This window comes from Tachysurus vachellii, chromosome 12, assembly GCF_030014155.1.
Source record: "Tachysurus vachellii isolate PV-2020 chromosome 12, HZAU_Pvac_v1, whole genome shotgun sequence".
Classification (NCBI taxonomy): domain Eukaryota; kingdom Metazoa; phylum Chordata; class Actinopteri; order Siluriformes; family Bagridae; genus Tachysurus; species Tachysurus vachellii.
Window position 1 is genome coordinate 8,113,433 of NC_083471.1, and position 22,500 is coordinate 8,135,932.

At 43.8% G+C, this 22,500-nt stretch overlaps 1 protein-coding gene across 2 annotated transcripts in view; it reads right to left on the reverse strand.

The window, feature by feature from the left end:
- Window positions 1–22,206, reverse strand: part of ncoa1 (nuclear receptor coactivator 1) — a 29,096-nt gene extending 6,890 nt beyond the window's left edge. Inside the window, exons 1-11 of one of the 2 annotated variants that reach the window (XM_060882641.1) lie at window positions 21,681–22,206; window positions 17,488–17,654; window positions 9,704–9,809; window positions 5,561–5,727; window positions 3,871–3,977; window positions 3,487–3,664; window positions 3,217–3,396; window positions 2,665–2,763; window positions 2,404–2,544; window positions 2,135–2,282; window positions 216–1,221 (exon numbers count right to left, since the gene is read on the reverse strand). In XM_060882641.1, coding sequence (XP_060738624.1) covers window positions 216–1,221; window positions 2,135–2,282; window positions 2,404–2,544; window positions 2,665–2,763; window positions 3,217–3,396; window positions 3,487–3,664; window positions 3,871–3,977; window positions 5,561–5,727; window positions 9,704–9,792 — 2,115 coding nt within the window. In that variant the 5' untranslated portion in view covers window positions 9,793–9,809; window positions 17,488–17,654; window positions 21,681–22,206. The remainder of the gene's footprint in view (window positions 1–215; window positions 1,222–2,134; window positions 2,283–2,403; window positions 2,545–2,664; window positions 2,764–3,216; window positions 3,397–3,486; window positions 3,665–3,870; window positions 3,978–5,560; window positions 5,728–9,703; window positions 9,810–17,487; window positions 17,655–21,680) is intronic. The other variant, XM_060882640.1, reaches the window with a different exon arrangement.
- Window positions 22,207–22,500: the final 294 nt, after the last annotated feature.

A 22,500-nucleotide genomic window follows, 5' to 3' on the forward strand; every position in this document is an offset into this window, starting at 1 on the left:
TATATATATATATATATATATATATATATAAAAATAATAATTTGGGCGCCCGGGCGCCCCTAGTGGTGGGCGGCGCCCTTAGCATTTGCCTATTCTGCCTATGCGCAGGGCCGGCCCTGAAGGTTTGTTTCCCTTTTTTATAGATTCCATCTCCCTTCAGAATATAACACACAAACAGTACCACTTTTTCACAGAGGAAGTGTGGCAGCTCATACCGGACTTGGCTTATCGCTGGATTTGGATGAGCATGTGACTTGTGGAGCAGGAGGTGTAGCAGTGCTACACTGCCCACTTTCGTCTCCTTGTTTGTTCTCAGCTTTGACGCGCACTGTGTCCAGGCTTAGCACTGCAGGAGGGGGCAGGTCTACCAGGTCCTTCTCATCTGTGTCGAGCAGGAAGCGGAGAAGCTGGTGGTCCTGCTGCTGTTGCTGTTGTTGTTGTTGTTGTTGTTGTTGCAGCTGCTGTTTAGCGTTTCCTATGGCAGGTGGCAGGCCCAGACCGGTTCTTGGGCTACCGGCTGGCGGCTCCTTCTTGATCTCGGGCTCGTTGGTGCCTTCGGCAGGGCTGTCCTGGAGCAGGCGGTGCAGGATCTTGTGGCGCTCTGTCAGCGTGCTGTGGGATGCTGGACACTGGCCAGCGGGTGCCAAGCGACTCTGAGATGCAGGTGAGGTCTCCTGGTCTGTGGAGCACCCCGTGCCGTCCAGAAGCTGGCCGAGTTTTGGGTTAGCACTTCTGGGTTCGTCGTTGGGGCCTGGCTCAGGCAGCTTAGCTGGAAGTGGACGTGCAGGTGAGCTGCTGGGCGTTGTAGTCTGCCTGGCCAGCGGGGAAGGAAGAGAAAAAGGCAACCCATCACCGCCTGAATGCTGCCGTGCCAGTGTTCCAGCAGGAGAGTGAATGCCAGGTGTTGGTGGTGAAAAAGGGTGGCCTGAGACACGTGGGCTGTTTGCCAGGCCCGGGCTGGCTCGGGGAGGCCGAGGAGACATGAACGAGGTAGGGGTGGCTGCGAGGGGGCTGCCCAGAGGCGACAGACTACTGCCCTGCTGAGGAGGTGCAATCCGACTGGGGATGTTCGTGCCACTGCCAGATGTGCCTCCATTGGCATTGTTGTGGTGTAGACTGACTTCACCAGAGGACTGCAGGGCAGGAGAGCAAGCCGGGGCAGCTGGTGTGGACAAGAGGCTATGGGTAGTGTTTTCCTGAGAGCTAGCAGTGTTGTTTTCCCTGAGACACACAAACATACAGATAATCATGTATATGTACAGGATTATACCACATATCATCGCTGTCGGGCGGAATCCTCGTATCTCCAAAACCGTTATTTTTCAGGAAATTAAAAAAACACCGTACCTTATCTGCAGTGCACAGGGTTTAGTCCGTGTTGCAGTGGATTGTCTTGCGCTAAATTTCCGTCCTCAGACGAGCACCAGAACTAGCGGGGGTCAAGATTTTTTTTCCTTTGAGCCCAGTGTTTTGAAGACATTTACCTCAGAAGACGTGTTGATTCATTGCGACTCTTTTTGAGGAGAAATATGCCGCGAAGCTCTCCCATGGAGTGAGGAAGAGGTGGACAGTTGATGTGTCCAATGGAGTTATGAGATTTGTGCTCAAGCTATTTTCAAGACTTTAGATTGGTTAATAACTTGTAAAAATAACAGACCCACGTGGGGACTGACCAATAGCATCGATATGTGAAAAAATATGAAATTGACCAAATTTGGACATACGAGGTTTCCGCCCGACAGCGATGATATGATAAATGCATTCTAGTCACTGTAATTCCTGTAGGATGGGCAGTTATCCACACTGTCCATCCAGGCTGTCTGCTTATTATACCTGTCATTCTCCTTAAACAACAAGCATGTTGCTTTGGTTGAATTTAGCGACGATTATAATCATTATGGGAAACTTCAACTGGCCTTTTGAATGATATTCGAGTGTCTATTATAGAATTCAGGTCAATCTGTATTGTAAAGTTTAATAAAATAAACAGGAGAAAATATAAATGTATAAAACTATATTGCAAATAAAAGGTATAAAATGACTAAACTTGTGTAAACATATTACTGTAAACCAATTAGCACTGTGTCTATAATACTCAGCTCTGTGTGTGTGTGTGTGTGTAGATCAACAGCACCTGTCGATAGTGTGGATGCCCATGATGAATGGCTGTACGTCGGGGTTGGGAGGGCAGCAGAACTTGCAGCGAGTCTGTGCACTGAGGGGCGTCCCGTCACTAAGAGTGAAACGGTACAGAGGGCTGACGGCCGAACCATGGGTCATCACTGTCCGGAACACACACACAGTGAAACCATGACTTTCATGAATTGTGTTTAGTAAGACTTGTAAATATATGTATCCCTCTAAAATAACATTTCAGATGTTAGAGATGAGGGCCTTGTGTACCCTCTTGTAGCAGCTTCTTGGCATGGGAGGGTTCTTTGCCCTGTGGCTGGAAGAAGGCATAGATGCACTTCCTGACCAGGTCCTCCCAGCCTGGCCGGCCTGTCGCTCTCAGAGCACTTGTCTCGATGGAGATGATTTTCCCTGAAGGACACACACACAAAATCAGCATTTCTTTAACTTAAGCACTTAAAGCAATACGCTGTATTTTTCTTTCAACTCACTCACTCGGTTTAAGGCTTGTGAGCAGAATGAAAACCATACCTGTGGGGTCCTGCTTGGTGATGAAGGACTCTGTACTGACATGAATCGGTGGCACTCGGGGCGCACGGCATGCAATGCATATCAGGCAGCTCTGCAAGTCTGCACACACACACAGTTTGTATCACTTTTCTACTACAACTGAATACTAACATAGTAAATCAGGCTATGTTGTAGATCTGTATTTAAATAAAGTGAAGCTGCCCAATAAGTATCTTGTTTCACTAGGTTGGTCATTAAGCAGCTTTACAGGTCAGATTTGCCAAATTAAACAGCAAACCAAAAGCAACTATGATTTTTCAGGCATATACTCAGGAATATGAGTGGACTGGCACTGTGTTGGATTTAAATCCTATTACAATATTTATATATCATTTTATCATGGATCTTTAAAATAACATGGGTTAGTTCAATACGTAAATTAATACATACTATTTCAACAGTGCTGATTAATTCCCAAATGAACACATTGCACCGTACCATAATACTGCTGTGTATTTGTGTGTGTATGTGTGAGAGAGAGTGTAAGAGATTGTGTGTGTGTTTGTGTTGTACCATCTCCTTCCTCCTGCACTGCTCTGGGCTGAGAGACGGTGAAACACTGCATGTGCTCGTACTGCTGACGTGCCTCCTGGTTTTCTGCATCTGCTTCATCTGGAGGTCTTTTCAGAAGCCTACAGTTAAACGTGTGACTGTTCCTCTGCCCCTGCTCCTGTGGCCATGGCACGCCGTTAACTGTACAGACACACACAGTACAGTAGAGCATAATGGCAGTGTATCAGTGACCATACACGGACACTACCCTCTACACTACACATCCCTCACCGAGGCTCTTGGGGAGTAGGTTGCGCACAAACTCGTTGTGGTCGCCAACGTGCAAGATGCTGTAGACACTGGAAGTCATCAGCTCTTCCTGGGTGTAACCTAGGTAGTTTGTGACGTTCTCGGAGACAAACACAATCCGTCCCTCACGGTTCACCACAAAGAAGAAGCCGTTCAGAGCCTGGAGGAACAGATAACAGGAAGGGAAAATTTTAAGACGGTGTCACCATCATCAAATTACCACCATCTATGCTGTTCTTCTTCTAGTAGGGCTACAGTAGACTCTATATAGGATTTTTGTAACATTTGTCACCTGTCTGGTTGTGTGTGTGTGTGTGTTCAGGAGATACATTTATAGTATCTCTAAATACAACTAATGTCACGTACCTCAAGGAGGAGTGGACCGAGAGCCTCCTTCTCCACCATGCCCTGACTGCTGGAGGACACGTCACTCTTCTGCACCTCATCATCAGGGGACATCAGAGCTACTTTCTCTGTGGACACAGCACAATACAGTATAACAGAACTGCAAGTGACTCAAATATTCACTCTACTGGAATTGATCAGATTTGTTTTTTGTGGCACTGAATCGTTTTCTGTAATGCTTTCTTCATGGATCAACACAGCACACTTCTCCCATACCCATCTGTCTTCTGAAAGAGGAGCAGATTAAAGCAAAACAGTTCACCTAAAGCCCCTGTAGCCCAGAAGTAGATCTGGCTTGAAGTCAACCACAACAAGAACTTCAGTCACTCAAGAAACAGAGAAAAGCAAAATCCACAACGTTGGTTTTCACGTATCCACCAAAGATGATGCGTCAAGTGATTATTCTTCAGCCAAGGAGCTCAACCTCGTCATCTGTCTTCTAGATCAAAGCCGTCAGACCACCACATGAGAACGCTGCCGATTCCAACAAACGGATGGAGAAGAGGCTCGAATCTGTTTGTTTTGGGTTTCATTCAGAGCGGTGTCTCATTGAGGAAGCCTCAAACTTTAGATTTTGGATGCGGGATGTTGTCTGTGTTGTCATGTACCATAGTTACACACAAAGTAGCAATGTGGCTTTCCAAACACAGTCAAATGTGTGCAAGGAACTCTGAGTCAGTGGTCTGGCTCACAAACTCACTTATTGTGTTGAAACAAAAATGTTTAAGATAGGTCAGAGTTTGGAGCCGAGAGAGGACACTGAGAGAACACTGGGGTGTCAGAAGAACACTGGGGTTTAGACAAACACCAGGTTTAGATGAAAACTGGGTTTTAGACGAACACTGGGTTTAGACGAACACCGGGGTTGAGCTTTACGCATCTCTGATGTTCATCAGAACAACAAAGGATTCATCTTATACACAGCACTCAGATTTTAACAAAATACATCATGAAGGAATTATTTTTAACTTCATAAAAATGAGAAATGGAACACTGGGTAAAGCTGACAGAGCATATACAGTCACATGACTGATTGGTTCATTTCTATTGGTTAGCACTGGCTCCTTTTCAGGAAATTCAAGAAGTGTTCCTGTTGCCTGGGGGACAGTACAGGGTTTAAAACATGATCAACATCTTCAAAAAATACTCAGGTCTATTAACACATCAGACAGCGTCACGCTGTAACTGAGCAGCTCTGCTGATGTTCTCTGGTTTCTGTGTGAATGCTCTCAGAAGCTTCCGGTCTGTTTGTGGTGTTGGAGAAAGAGATGAGAGTTCAGCACATGGTGTTGTCTAACAGAGCTGACACCATGAGAGAGGCGAAGCCAGTGAGAGGCCCCACTCTTACAAGGTCAGGGGGCAGTGGAGCACTGGCATTGGTCATTCTCTCACACGCCCCCGTGGCCCCTCCCACCGTGGTGTGAGGCTCTGAAAAGAAAAAAGCCCAGAAGTTCTCCAGAGTCATGAAGAACAACAGTGAGACCCTGGATCCTGATATCTGTATCAGACAGTTTCAATACATTTCTATACAATTCCACCTGTTACTACACAAAGGAGCTCCTTCTGCAAATACAGTGTAAAATAATAACACACAACACAACTCACACATCATCGTACACCTTGTTGTGTATGTGTGAGTGTGTGTGGTTACCCTGCTCCCGCCTCTTGATCTGCTGGATCTTCTCCACCATGCTCTTTAGAATGTGGCATTTGTCAGGTTTCACGCTGAGGCTGGCGAGGTCACCCATGTTAGCTGACAGCAGCTCAGCCAGCTCGTCGATGTAGCGACACTCCAGCTCCCTGCGCCACTTCTCCCCACTGCAGCACAAAACACAACAACAAACACATAACAGGACAATAGTCAACAATAACATACAAAACAAAGCAGTTCACAACTACGAGACAGAGGGGAGAGAGAGAGAGAGAGAGAGAGAGAGAGAGAGAGAGAGATGATAAAAATCGAATAAAAAGCAACACTGGAAACACTGTCAGGAAACATCAGGACTGTTCAAACACCTGCTAGCTACGTTGCAGTTAGCCTCGGTATCAAACACTGCATACAGACGACTGTTTAGTCACTGAGTTGTGAGTTTTAGTGTAGAAATATCAGTTTAGAAGATCACGGAGCAAGACAAACAGACAGGGCCATAATCTAACACACTGACACAAACACACTCGCGCACGCACACGCGCACATGCTCTGACAGACATTAATCATTGGTATTTAACATTAGACAAGTTTACATTCAACATTGTAGCAGTTTAATATATTTAAGAAGCTGAAAGCTGGAAACAAGTAAACTCTAGAGGAAATTTTTTAAACGTGAAAGAATCATACAGCAAAGTGTCAAACTGAACACTTTCCACCTCCCGCTAATGATGACGAGTAACATGATTAAATACTCCTCCTGGAAACTCACATTCTGTCATCCGTTTTTATCAGATGATAGTAAATAACTAGAAAAAACTCTGAATCTCAGTGTAGTTGCCACACCTCTTTCTCATGCCATGCTTTTTTTGAGCTGTGTTGTAATGACACTTGGCACAGTTTCACCGATCTCCTGATTCACTGACCTATTTGTATGTTATGCGGGTCGTTTTCTTGATAAAAATAAAGAACACAATCGTGTCAATAGAGCTCGCTTTTAAAACGGAGGAGAAATACGTCTGATGAACCGAACCCATGTGACTGCCTGCACCTCTGAGTCTACAGCTAAAAAGTTTAAAACTCTAAAAGTACCAGAAGTACCAATACTTTCTTAATATGTCTGTGATGAACTTCCTCTAGACGGTGATGCACCTTCATGCTGCATGTACAGAACATTTATCTTAAACCAGGAGTAAATTCTAGCTGGTGGAGCCGACGCCGAGGCTGCTCAGGGAGATGGAGGTGTGATGAGTGTGAGCTGGGACATGATCACATTTTCTCTGCAGCACCACAGCAGGAGGAACAAAGAAACCAGGACCTGAGAGTCCTTAAAGGTGGTGCACGATGTTTCAAAAATGCTTCAGAAAACCGAGTTGGCCTGACTAACAAAACAAACGTGTAGCCAATTAGCAGAAAGGGGTGCGTCTTCTCAATATGCGGCAGAGAGTGTTCAGTACGCATGTCTGACATTAGCCAAAAGCGATTGACTGCAAGTCTTTGAGCCTGCAACATGTGAACACGCTCCAAGTCTTCTGTTTATCTGCAGCAACGTTACGACCTCTGCCTCTAACGATACCTCTGCCTCTAACATTGCCTCTGCCTCTAACATTACCTCTGCCTCTAACATTACCTCTGCCTCAGTTTCTAGGTGTTGAACGTCGTCTTCTGCGTGAAACGGAGCTAAGCCTTTCACGGTACAACACACAGTACTACAAAATCACATTTGTATTACCATAGTATTACTTAGAGTTGATTTATTGATAAAAATATCCCCTTGGCCAGCTGCCCCAGCAGGTTCCGCCATAATAGTTGCCTGGGTTAGGTATGTATGTGTGGGGGGAGCTAAAAAAACAGGGGTGAGAACCATTTGGGTTAGGGGCGTGTTTGTTTAGGTGATTTCAAATGTCAACAATGGCTTTCAGAGATTGTGCACCCCGCCTTTAACAGCTCTCATTTAAGAGTTCTGTTCTTACCTACTTAACCACCAGTGAAGATCATCTGCATAATTTCTTGAGTGTGTGTGGACCTTCACCCCACAGTATTAATATAAACACAGATCTCATGCAGTCTTTTCTTCTTCTCATCGTACACATCAGGAGCTTTGAGCAGAACACCTCGTGATTGACAGCTGAGATATTGCTGGACTCCTGTCATCTCTTCTGTCTGTGCTGAATGTATCTCAGACTTTAATATAGTCATTCTGAACTCGGAAGCTTCTACCTCGGGTTGGATTTCCTCTACTCTGACGATGCATCAGTGGACTGAGAGATAAGTTCTGACCACAACACCAGAGTGACCATGTGGTTGGATAGTTGTGCTGCTCAGCACAACTGGTCTGCTCCTTCCTGTGTTACCTGCTCTATTTGGGTGACTGCACTAATTCATCAGCTTAAACGTGATACTGTGTGAACCACGAGATGGTGATTGTCCCTTCAGTGACTGGTCTGCTGAAGAACATCTGGCATCATCTCTAAACACCTTTCTGTGAGGTCACTTCCAGTTCTACTGCTGATATTCTCTGCCCTAGTGGTTAAGATGGTAGAATAACTGAGGTTCTTTATAGTGAGTGAAAACCCGCTCAGGATCTCAGCAACAATCTGCCAGGAACCTCCCCCCAAAAAATCCAGAAGAAACCATGCCACATGAGGACGGTATTTCTATCATGTACATCATCACGATCAAAATTCTCAGTGTTTGCTGAAGATCTCAACATGTCTGCACACACATATACACAGGTGTATGTGTATATTCCTCACTGCCAGATATTTTCCAGGGTTTATAGAGACACAGCAGAGTTTGTGAGTGTGGGAGAGAGTGTTTGTGTGTGTGAGCGAGAGAGAGAGAGAGAGCGGCTGAAATGACGAATCAGAGTGGGGTACAGTGTTATGTCAGGAACTGTTTACTCTAACATTCTCTGCTCGTTTGGCTGTGTGTGTGTGTGTGTGTGTGTCACATCTTTCACATGTGTAACTGACTGATATAACTGCAATAATATGTGAGGGCCAGGAGAGAGCTTATCTGAGGTGACTGAGTACATGTACATATGGAATATGGATGACTCATACATGTGGGGTGTGTGTGTGAGTGTGTGTGGGGCGAGGGAGCTAAGAAAGTAGGTCAGTGCATTGCCAAGGTTGCACGCAGGCGCATTGTGTAGATCAGGTGCTGCGTGGGGTTGCTGTAGAAACAAGAGGTTACTCAGTCCCACCAAGGCCTCATTCAGGAGATACATTCGTTCACTCACCCACACACGGCACATCTTCACACACTACATACATCTACACGCTGCACAAACACAATACACACTTACATTCTGCACATCTTCACACACTATACACCCACACTGCCCACACACCCACACCCACTATGCAAATATTCTCTGATAAATCCCACTAATTCTACACAATCTGATACAAACCCACCCTAATCCCCATAGTACTACTGCTGCTGCTCGCAGGACATGATCACACTCCGATCTCAGACAGGTAAGAACCAAATTTCTGAAAGCCCACAGATGTTTTTTTTTTTTTATACAACACCATGATCACTAAATCAGCCTCATGTTCTCCTGTAAAGAGCCACGTGAAAAACTGCCAAAGAAAAAGCTCTCAGGCTCTGAAACCCAAGAACGATACAATCTAATGAAATTACAGACAAGACTTTCAACTACTGAATCACCATGTCAACGTGTGGTGGTGAAGATGATGATGTTATGATGATGATGAGGTGGTGCTGGTGGTGATGAGATTATTGTGATGATATGATGTCATGAAGTCATGAGATTATTGTGATGAAATGGTGATGGTGTCATGATGTTGTAATAATGTGATGATGTGACGGTAGTTTATCTGCTTAACACTCAAGTCTTTTTAGCTTCTTCGCTTTTCATAGAACTTCGTGTTGGTCCTGAACTTCTAGAAAAGTTTGTTGAGGAAAATCCAAAAATCAAAAATCAATACTTAAAGATGAGGGGTTAAATACTCGTGCAGGTCAGTCTTAAGGCTCTGACAGATTTGGACTACACACTAATTCACACACTCCCATCAGACTCTGATCACGTTATCCACCGGCTTCAATAATCTATGGGTTTAATCTAAAATATTCGTAACATAATGTCACATACATTATCGGGTGATGTAAACGTACCTGGGTCCAGAGGTGTCACAGGGAGAGCCTTTCCTCTTGCGTGACTCCGGGGGGGCGGGGTCCAGGCCACTCTCACCTGAGGCACTCATTATGAGCTCATGCGAAGCTGCAAGAGAGAAACGGGGTTCAGTTCAGATCATAAGCCGTGACTGACACATCCACGGCAGTGAGATTGAAGATAAAACTGTGATAGTGTCATAGTCTGTGAAGCTATGCATAAAGACCAGCACTGTATTAAACTCATCCGGGTTTGAAAAATAAAGGAAAGTCAACAATCAGGTCTTTCTGTCGCTGGTAAAATAGATAAAGCTGAGGCAGTAAACCGCCGAGCACACAGATGGAGCTGACAGTTTTATCACGAAGTGATGCTCCTGAGATCTACACTCATCTGTATGGTGATGAAGAAGCTCCATATGTGCAGTATTGGATTCTGAGGTGTGTGTTAGTCTCTCCAGAGCTGCAGGAAAGGGTGAGAGTGTCGAGACAGAAAGATGTTCTCAGCTCAGGCAGCATTTTAACTGCGAACGCCAACAGCTGAGGATCTGACTGATGTTGGGCGACTTTACAGAGCCTCACAGAGCAAGATCCAGAGAATTTCCGAAGACTGATGACCCAAACTCAGGTGAATGTACAGCAGACCAGCACGCACAATACACACTCTGCACACAATACACACTGCACAATGTTGTTTTAATAACATCACACAATTAAACAGAACTTAAAACAGTTGTTCAACACTGTCCATATATAATAACACAACTATGTTTTTGTTTTGTTTTTGCCTGAAATAAGACCAACAGTTGAATCGGAAAAGGTGTGTAACTATCATAGCTCTTGGTGACGAGAAGGTCTGAAAATTTCATAATCTACTGATCTTACAATGTACTAGAGTTTACACATCAGAGGTCCTGATCAAACAGGAAGGTTAGTGGGACTCCAGTAAGCCACCCTTTACACCGGCGATGAACAGAAACATTTGAGTTGGAGGAGCTTCGGCAGGAGATCACATCAGGTTTAGCTGTTAAAACGAGTGTTAGAACTAGTTACACCATTTCAGCGAATACAGTGAGGAAAGCTCACATTGTGGAGGAGGAGGAGGAGGAGAAGGAAAATGTGATAACAGACCAATACCACTTCAGTCCTGAACGCTTCACACTGCCTCACATCACAAAGACAGAAACCCCACAATAACAAACCTGTTTATTCCCCATCACACCTCACTGTAAACAACACCAGCTCTAGAAACCTCTAAACCAACACTTTCTTTTGGGAGAAAACTTTTAAAGCAGCAACACAATAATCTTGTAAAAACTGTAAAAGACACAACAGGTGAATAATTTCAAACCCCTTTACCTTAGACGCTTAACTCTGACTGAGTGCATGATAAGGCGGTTTAAGGACTGCTACAGGTCTGATTAGACAGAGATAAAAGTTTACACACCCATCAAAACCCAGAAACACTGAACTATTTTTAATATCTGGAAATCTCTTTATGAACGCTTCAGAAGAGAAAAAACCTTCATTACAGCACACGTCAACAGGTTTCTGCAGATCAACATGAAACCAGTTTTGATGTCCTCTGTGTTAGATATGTGTGCCTGTACCTGTACACGTGCCTGGGGTTTGTCAGTGACTCTATGCCTTAAGGATGAAGGTAAAAAATATATATATATTAAGCACATTTCAGCACTGAAATCTGATTGGTTGATGGCAGTCATGTGTTTAAATGAACCCAATTATAATTAAAAATCCCTTTAAAGATTAGCGCAACGACACGATCCAGCAAATTACTGTTGATAAATGTTCTCCACAACGTCATCAAACAACAACATTACAGTACTTCCTGTTTGACTACATACATAAACACTCCAGGAAGCACAGGTTAAAAATAGGACAAACGTATACGCCGTTAAATACGAGTTACTGCACAGGTCACATCAGTCATCATTAACGCTAGCTGGTAGTCTGATGCTAACCGACATGTCGATGCGTGTCGAACGCACGGAGGTTAAAATGACGTGACTGAGTAAAGGTGAGTGCAGCTAGAAGCAGGTATGAAACAACAGAAGCTAGTAAACAAAATAGCCAGCTACTGAAACACCACAGCGTTTAGTAAACTAGCATTAGCCTAGCACTTAGCACTTTTTTTACATGTTGAGAACGATATGGTTCACTAAAGTCTCATGTTCTCAGGGCTTCAGTCTGACTACAGAAGGTTTAAACTAAACAGCAGTTTTTATTGGCCAAGGAGCCGTTCAAGTTACGCGTAAAGCAGCCAATCACAGTTCATTTTGTTGTCATGTTTAAAGTCTCCACAGAAACAGACCAGTGTGCAGCCATAGATGGTTTAATTAAGAAACTTGATCAGATTAATGAAAACCCGACACTAAGCTGATCTTCATAACAAGCAGCGTCGCAGTTTGTAAACACGATGACTTCCTTCTTCTGCAAGGGAAGCAGATCACCACCACGGCTTTGTGTACAGGCGGAAAGTTAAACACACACTGACACACATGCTCAGCTCCTGGAAATCTTCTAGAATCCGACCAATCGGGTGACGACTTCAGAGCTCCTGAAGCGTTCAGGTGGCAGTTAGGGGCCCTGGTCAAGGCTAAGACTAGATCCAGACTTATTTAACATTGACTGCTCAACATCCCGCAGATCTTTAACACCACACACCTCACTATAAATCATCACACATACGTTCTAAAAACCTGGTGGGGCATTTTCATTACAGATTCCTGCATGTAGATTCAGTGAATTTACTGTGGTTTAAATTAAATCGATAACATAACTCCAGAACACTAAATTCTGTACATCTGCTCTCAAAGAGAGTCGAGAGTGCTAGGATGAGCTGGACCTGGAATCTTTCACTCTTCTGTAAGATCATGTGATCTGCCATGAATTCCAGTCATAGTTAAACACCACATGAATTCAGCAGTCTGAAAAGAAGGAACTTCATCAACATAAGGAATCTTTAGAGTGACAACTCAACAGCCAGGACGTAGAACAGTGAATAATACTGAACAGAGGATGAAGGACATGGAGGAACATGGAGGGACATGAAGGCACACGGAGGAACATTGAGAAACACTGGAGGAACACTGAGGGACACGGAGGGACACTCGTGGAACACGGAGGGACACTCGTGGAACATTGAAGGACAAGGAGGAACAAGAATAGCTCTGAAGTGTGACCAGAGAAGGTCCAAAGTCTGGAGAAAATGACTAAGGGAACTGTGCTAAGGAGCTTTGGAGACAACCAACCACAATGCCTCAGTTCAGGTTCTTTCCTTTCTACTCTCATTTACATTAACAATATTTGGCAGACGCCCTCATCCAGAGCAACGTACAAAAGTGCTTTTAAGTCATTGAATACATTAACTCTGGTTCTCTAGGTTACAGACTTAAGATACCATGAGCCTAAATCACTGTTCAAAAATCACTGATCAAAACTGCACTGCGTTTTATACGCAAAATGTTTTAAACAGGTTCTCCCTGGAACTCCACAGAACATCGAAGTTCTCCACACACACACGACTTATTTAATGAATAAAATCTTTGTCCTTCATCATGAGTGTTTCCTCCTCAGTCATGTCCTTCTATCTGCGTTTCGTTGTTCTGCATCTGAACCTCAGCCGGACTTTGATTTGTTTTGATTTCGGCACGAGACAAAAGAAAGGAAATCTTCGTCTCCATACTCAGAAAAAAAAAGGGTGAAAACTCTTTTCCCTCAGGATCCAAAATCTTCATCACATACACGTCAATCCAGATGTGATACACGCTCAAGCAATTCTCTAATCAGCCAATCACGTGTCAGCAGCACAGTGTGTAAACTCCTGCAGGTTCCGATCAAGAGCTTCAGTTAATGTTCACGTCATGAAAATAGCCCAATCTGTGAGACTTGAACTGTGGCATGGATGTTAGTTTAATTTTGGACTGATGGACACCAGCAGCAGACTTGTGTAAATCTCAGAGAGTAAGATAGCGGTTCACACTTCAGCACTCGAGTCACAAAGTCAGAGCTGCTGAAGCTGTTGGAAAAAAAAGGTTTCTGTCACACTCCTGGTCTGTTACAGAGGCTTACAGTTGTGACACGCTTAACACCGTGATGTGCAAACAACCACCTGACTAGGGCTGGGCGATAAAACGATAACGATATGTATCGCGATAGACACGTGATCGATATCAATAAAAAATGTGTTTGATAAAACGTTCGATATTTTCTATTCTTCATTGGGAGAAAACAGAGGTTGCGAAGCAGGTTTGGTTGTATTAACAAAAGGCACTCACTCTCTGGTAACCTAGCAACCTAGGGAGTGACACGATAACAGCCAATAAGCCAATGTAACAGTATCATGTTTGGTTGTGCCATATCGTTGTCTCGTGCTGGTCTGCTGGATTCCTCTTCAGTAACCGGCGAAAATGCAGAAAATGAGCCGCAGCAAGCGAGGAAATTGTAAATAAAAGAGGAAAAGTCAGCTCGCCAGTATGGCAGTTTTTGGATTCACTGTCGACAAAACAGTTCACTGTCGACAAATGCAAGACCTTCGTCCCCGCTAGTGTTAATTTCGTCAGACGAGACGAAATATGTTCGTCAACAACCTTTTTTTTTCATGACTAAGACAAGACGATGACAAGACTGCACCACTGTCCAAAAACGCTGACTAAGACTAAATTAACATGCATTATTGTTGACGAAAAAAGACGAGACGAAAATGTTTTGTATAAAATAAAAACTAAAATAAAATCTCTCTTCATTTTCGTCTACAATTGTCTCTGCTTTTTCATCAGCTGTTATGCCTTTAAAATATTCAGAACGAGTTCGCGGCTTCGCGCTGTTGCTCAAGTTACAGGTCCACGAAGCAGATCCCGCTTATTATATTGCTACCTACCAAATAAATCAATAATTTGACACAAAATGATGATTTAAAAACGATTGTATTGTTTCCGCTAAAGAAAATATTGTGCTCCGTCTCTGCAGTTAGAATACTGTGTGTCCATGGCAACGCTCTGTTTTTCGTGGCAACGGTGTGTTATAGTTCGCAGCGGTCTGTTATCAAGAAATAAAATAGTGTGCGCGTAGAAAGAATTCGTCCACACGCCGCTCCAAAAAATAAATAAATAAATAAAAACTCCTGAGCGCAAGTCCACCCTAGGTCTAGTCAGGCTTTTTGTGTTAAATTATAATTCCTGTCGCTGCGCAGGCTCTTTTATTGTACATGACAGCTTATGTCCCGATGACTGGTCTTTGCATTATGATTAAAAGATATATCAATAAAGTAAAAAATGTGATGTGCAGTCAAGTTCGAGTGTATGCACTGTTTAAACGAGTGTTCTAAACTTCTCTCTGATACTTTTGTGATTCGCGGAGTTTTGACAAGTTTTATAGCCTTGATATTGTTTCTTATTCAAAAGTGGTGACAGAAAAAACTCAGCACCCCCAACCTGAAACCTCTGGTGGGATTTTGGCCCACTCCTCCACACAGATCTTCTCTAGATCAGACAGATTTCTGGCCTGTCGCTGAGAAACATGGAGTTTGAGCTCCCTCCAAGGATTCTCTATTGGGTTTAGGTCTGGAGACTGGCTAGGCCAAGCCAGTACCTTGATATGCTTCTTACAGAGCCACTCCTTGGTTATCCTGGCTGTGTGCTTCGGGTCATTGTCATGTTGGAAGACCCAGCCTCGACCCATCTTCAATGCTCTAACTGAGGGAAGGAGGTTGTTCCCCAAAATCTCGCAATACATGGCCCCGGTCATCCTCTCCTTAATACAGTGCAGTCGCCATGTCCCATGTGCAGAAAAACACCCCCAAAGCATGATGTTACCACCCCCGTGCTTCACAGTAGGGATGGTACTCATCATTCTTCTTCCTCCAAACACGTTTAATGGAATTATGACCAAAAAGTTCTATTTTGGTCTCATCTGACCACATGACTTTCTCCCATGACTCCTCTGGAACATCCAAATGGTCATTGGCAAACTTAAGACGGGCCTGGACATGTGCTGGTTTAAGCAGGGGAACTTTCCGTGCCATGCATGATTTCAAACCATGACGTCTTAGTTTATTACCAACAGTAACCTTGGAAACGGTGGTTCCAGCTCTTTTCAGGTCATTGACCAGCTCCTCCCATGTAGTTCTGGGCTGATTTCTCACCTTTCTTAGGATCATTGAGACCCCACGAGGTGAGATCTTGCATGGAGCCCCAGTCCGAGGGAGATTGACAGTCATGTTTAGCTTCTTCCATTTTCTAATGATTGCTCCAACAGTGGACCTTTTTTCACCAAGCTGCTTGGCAATTTCCCTGTAGCCCTTTCCAGCCTTGTGGAGGTCTACAATTTTGTCTCTAGTGTCTTTGGACAGCTCTTTGGTCTTGGCCATGTTAGTAGTTGGGACTCTTACTGATTGTATGGGGTGGACAGGTGTCTTTAACAACCTCACAACCTAACAACCTCAAACAGGTACATCTAATTTAGGATAATAAATGGAGTGGAGGTGGACATTTTAAAGGCAGACTAACAGGTCTTTGAGGGCCAGAATTCTAGCTGATAGACAGGTGTTCAAATACTTATTTGCAGCTGTATCATACAAATAAATAGTTCAAAAATCATATATTGTTATTTCTGGATTTTTTTTCTTAGATTATGTCTCTCACAGTGGACATGCACCTACGATGACAATTTCAGACCCCTCCATGTTCAACCCCTCCATATTTATATACACACACACCTACAGTTTTGATCTTAAGCTTTTCATTAAGTTATTTATTTCCTCTATAACACTTGTGTTCCTGATATTATTGCATTTAATGAGGCCTCGTTGTATTTATTCTTACAGTAGATTCCAGATGTGGTCAAGATACAATTTTTTGACTAAAACTAGACTAAAATGACAGGACTTTTAGTCGACTAAAACTTGACTAACAAAAAAAGATATGTGAATGACTAAATATGACTAAAACTAACAAGGACATTTGGCACAAGACTAAGACTAAATTAAAAATAGGTGACGAAATTAACACTAGTCCCCACCAAGACTAGTAATACCACAAACTTGATTTATCACCTTAGCCGTGCCCTTTGGAGCACAGCTGTATTCAACCAACAACAACTGTAGCTGCAACACTGCACAAGCAGCTAGTGAACAGCTAGTGAACTTCATAGCACTAAACTTGCACTAAATTCTCAGGTTTCTCTAGGTTTATATTTAACACTTTGCACTATTTTATTACACTTTATTAAGCATTTCTTACATTTTCTTTCATTTTGCACCTTAAATGTTAAGAGATACTTGTTAAGTGTTCATTGTGACTTTAGACTTATGTTTACATTTTAATTATTTGAGTTTTCCTGGTTGTTGAAATTTCTGTCTTAATAACTGAGGAGATTATGATCAGAGGAAGGTTAAGTTTAAAATAAAATTTTTACCCTTATTTTGAATGGGTCCTAAAAAATATCAATAATTATCGATATCGACCAATATGAAACACTGATATCGTGATACAGTTTTCAGCCATATCGCCCAGCGCTACACCTGACCATCTCGAGTTTTAAGTGAAACACAGGCTGAAAGCCTTATTAGTAAATGGGCGTTAAAAATCCCACAACTTGTGCTGTAAAAATATACATACCCTGACCTTTGACCCATTGTATAACGGGATATTATTATTAACTAGCCAGAAAAAAGAGCAGAGTGGTCTTCTAAACACATTGCCACCGCATCAGCTGCAGACTGAAAAAAACACGAGGAGACACTGGAGCAGAGCCTGAGTGTGTGAACTTACGTGCTCATGGAGGGAAAGCTGCTGTGTGTGGTCCAGGGCACCGGCCTGGTGTGATGGTGACGGACGAACAGAGGCGCGAGTCAGTGTGGCTACAGTGCCATGCCCTCGCTGTCATCCAGCACCATCCCACTGCGTCCGCCGGGAAACAATGACACACTGAACACAACCTGCGACAGAGACAAAGAAAGGTTTTATATGGTCTGAATGAGAAAGGGAGCGAGATAAAGAAGGATTGGAAAGTTCATGAATGTATGTAGACCCTCTTTTAACCAGTGGGTCGTGTTCAGGTCAAAATCATCCACTTGACTGATAGCAGATTTAAAGGGAATTATTATTCCCCCACTGTGTAGTCGCTCTAAATTGGCACCAAAAGAATTAACAATCATATTTATGACCTCTGATGCAGGTGAAGGGAGTGTGTGTGTTTGTGTGTGGTTTGGGGGGGGGAAGACTTTACAAATTAATAAACAAGGTGTTTGAAAAATACAGAATTTGACGCAGCAACTCTGGAAAACCCTCCTTACGCTTACACTCCTGGTAGAAACACATTTCACTTTCAGAATTCCTGTACATTCACACCGCAAATAAACCCCCAAAAGAAGAAATCCCTCAAAACTCAAGCCTCATCATCAGTTCATCAATGATTCAGTCAGTTTTAGGTCAGAGAAATGAACAGAATCAAGTAAACAAGGACATGAGATTTACGTTATGTGAACATCAACATGTATACAGACTCATTCATGTGTGAACGTGAGTACAGATCTCAGAGAAACTCAGACGAGTCTCAGTGGAAGGATCCTGTACTAATTCTACTCATTTTCCACAAACAAAAAAAACAAAAACACAAAAACTCCAAAAGCTGCATCACAAATTTGGGGAAAAAACTACACAATCACATCTGCTCCTCTACACTCCACCTGGCACTAATTACTGTAATTACAAAGACTTTTTCAGGTTGTTTCTGTAATGATTGAAAAGCTTGTCCTTTGTAGAGAGAGTGAAGAGCGATCTACAAGGCCCAACCTAGAGACATAGTGTCTCTAAGAGGTTGAAAAGTAAAGAAAGTCCTTCATAGATCACCTTCATGACCCCTTGAGGGTGAACCTACTACTAAACTTTCTCTCACCACAGTAACCCATAATGTTCTTCTCTCCATCTCTATTACAGCTTTTCCCCTTGAATCATTCAGAGCTTTTTATCAGAACACAGTGGGTCACTTTAAGAGAAGAGGAATCGTCGAGGTGTTCCTCAGGGCTCAGTCCTCCCCAGCTCCTTAAAAAGCCAAATATTCAGACCGTCTGATAATTCTGATGACATGTCTGTCCAATCTTGCGGTCAGAACCGTGCTAGCTCTGTAATTCCAGCTGTGTAAATCTCTATTTTATTATTCTACCAGCTAAAAACCCTGAAAAACACCAAAACATTTAAAAGTCAGCTGTAAGAAAGATTAAAGATTAGATCATAAAATACACCACGCTGTATCAGTTACACTGCTCTTCACTATAAACTCCACAATCACCTCACATTTGTGGTAACATCCATCCATCCATCCATTTTCTACCGCTTACCCGGGGCCGGGTCGCGGGGGCAGCAGTCTAAGCAGGGACGCCCAGACTTCCCTCTCCCCAGACACTTCCTCCAGCTCTAGAGCCAGATTCCGTGTCCGGGGATTGGGTCGCCGAGGCCCCCGCCTTTGACTGCCACCCAATCCACATTGCACCAGCCCCTTACGGTCCCTCCTGCAGGTGGTGGGCCCACAGGAGATCGGCCCCACGTCGCTCCTTCGGGCTGAGCCCGGCCGGGCCCCGTGGGGTAAGACCCGGCCACCAGGCGCTCGCATGCAAGCCCCAACCCCGGACCTGGCTCCAGAGTGGGGCCCCGGTTGCGCCATACCGGGCGACATCACGGACCTTGTTATTAAATTACTCATAAGGGGTATTTGAACCGCTCTTGGTCTGGCCTGTCACCCAGGACCTGTTTGCCTTGGGAGACCCTACCAGGGGCAGAAAGCCCCAGACAACATAGCTCCTAGGATCATTCAGGCACGCAAACCCCTCCACCACAATAAGGTGGCGGTTCGAGGAGGGGTTTGTGGTAACATGTTCTACCATTTCCATCAAATGTGTGTTTATGCAAAATAAAGTTAAGTAGCACACCTCAACATGCCAAAACAGCTGAGTCATCAGGGTATGGAGATGGAACCTGCATGGATCTGACTCGTTTGTCCAGCACATCCTACAGAATTACTGATCAGACTGAGATCTGGGAATTTGGAGGCAGTCAACACCTTGAACAGTACCAGCAGTGTGTCTGGAGCATCATTCCTGCTTAAACGGGACACAGGGATTAGGCAACACCTTGACCAAGTAGGGGTTGAGTTGGTCTGCAGCAGTGTTTTGTAGGATGTGTGTCAAAATAACATCCACATAACCAAGGTTTACCTGCAGAACATTGTCTAGAGCATCATTCCACTCCTGAGCAGCCTCCGCCAGCTCACCTCTACTCATGAACCTGGTGCCATCTCTTCCCCAGGTAAGAGACACACACACTCACCAGACCTCCACATGATGTAAAAAAAAAAACAAAAACAAACAACAACAAACCGATTTATTAGACCAGACCTCCTTCTTCCACTGCTCATGGTCCAGTTCTGATGCTCACTTGTCCATTGTAGGAGCTTTCAGAAGCTTCAGTTGGTGTTACAGAAACCCATCTTTGAGATCGGACTAGATGGCTAGCCTTCTCTCTCCACACACAACAATGAACCTGTTGCTGGTTCGCCGGTTCTCGTTCATTGGAGAAGGTGGTTGGTTCTAACCCCTGCACACCAGGCACATCACACAAGATCTACAGTTATGGAGATGCTCTGACCCACCTGTCTGGATATCAATATTTGGCCAGCAACTCACTCTGATCTTACACTTGTCCATTTTTCCTTCTTCCAACACATTAACTGGAGAAGTGACTGTTGACCTGCTGTAATAAACCACACCCCCCGACCAGTGGAGCTGTAACCTGATCAACGTTCACTTCACCCATCAGTGGCTTCAATATTAGGGTCACTAAGAACATTTAAACCATCATCTCTTTTATGTTTCTCAAACAGAAACTGAGGACATCATCATGATGACATTATTTTTGTTTGTGTTTTCTTGATGTCTATGTGTTTGAAAAATGTCTATGTGATGAAAAACCTCTAAAGGTGTAAAACACAAAACTTCTGCAATCAGCAACAACAAATACACAAGTGTGTAAAGAGCAGGTGAAGGCTGGAGGCTGCGTATAAACAGTCTGAGAGATTAAACACCATCACACTGTTCACATAGAACTCTCTCTCACAAACACACACACACACACATTCCACAAACCGTCTCAAAAAAAAACCCCCCGCAAAAACAACTTCTCTTCTAACATCCATCTCTCTCTCTCCCACTTCTATATAACTGATCGGATCATATTTACACACACACACACACACCGTGCGTGCGCGTGTAGCTGTTTCCGGGTCACTCAATCACAACACCGAGGTGACATACTGGCTGAACTGGAACTGCTGGTTTACTGTTGTTTTGAAACCGCCTTCAAACCCACACATCTGTATATATGTCTATGTTTATATGTCAATATCCATATGTCTATGTATATGTCTGTGTATATATATATATATATATATATACACAGACATTTGCATTAAACTGAATGTATGATGAATGTAAGTTGATGAATGTAATCATCAACTTACATTCATCAACATTCATCACATTCATCAATGTAAGTAGATGAATGTAATCATATATATATATATATATATATATATATATATCTCTATATATATGATTACATTCATCTACATCATCTGTATACATAATGTACATATATACATATATGTGTATATGTCTATGTATGCATTATATGTATACAGATGATGATGTAGATGAATGTAATCAACGCAAACAAACAGTTCTACAGCATGAAGAGTGTGAAGCGAGGTTATGTAACAGCTACACAGTGAGGATGGAGTGACAGCAGGAATGTGAGTTAAGCTAGGGTTAGCTATAGCCTGCTGTGTGTGTTTACTAAAAGCAAATGAATCCATCACATGACACCGACTCTTCTCTTTCTTTCTGTATCTCTCTCTCTCTCTCTCACACACACACACACACACACACACACACACACACACACACTCCTACCTGCTCAGATGGAGAGCTCAGTCCTGCATTCAGTTTAATGCAAATGTTTTGCAAGCCGCAGGTCCTCGCGCGCTACAATTCTGTCTGATTGATTATTATTGTTGTTGTTGTTGTTGTTGCACGCGCTATTAATCCGACACCGCGCGTGTGTACGTTATAATTCCGTGAATACACGGAAAGTTTTGCGTTGTTTGTTTTTGCACGAGCTGTGGCTACATCACGCTTTAGCCAATAAGGTTGCGTGTGCTAGTTGAAGGCTAACAGGCTAACGGAGTTAGCCGAGAGCTACTTGAAATCCAGGACGCAGCTCGTTTTCCCTTCGCGTCCTGCACTAAAGCCGGAAGTGAAGATAAATCCTGCGCTGGAAACGTCCGTTCGTGCGTCTGTCGCCGTGAGTCGCGTGCACGCTGTCACCCAAAGCGAGGCATTATTCGTGTGTTTAATCCTCGCAGTGCTCGGGTTCTCTCTCTCCCCGCACCGCCATTTTTACCATTAAGCTACACAAACAAACAGCGAACCCGCTTACGTCACCTTCATGATGCGCTCACGCCCCCCCTCCTGCTGATCTACATACCATGGTGAGCGAGTGCGTTAACGGCTCACATGGCTTATGAATCCGATCGTCCGCGCAGGTCTTGCACGACACCTCGGCTCGAAGGATTCCAGGCAGTGCGCGTGCACAAGACTCGGCGGACCGGAGCCTCCATGAAGCGCGTTCACGAGCCCCGGTGTTTTTTTTACGTTAATATGAAACGAAGCAGTGAGTGAGTGAGCACTGAACTCTACCAGAGAGTTAGGTTTGATTTTACTTTAATCTCTG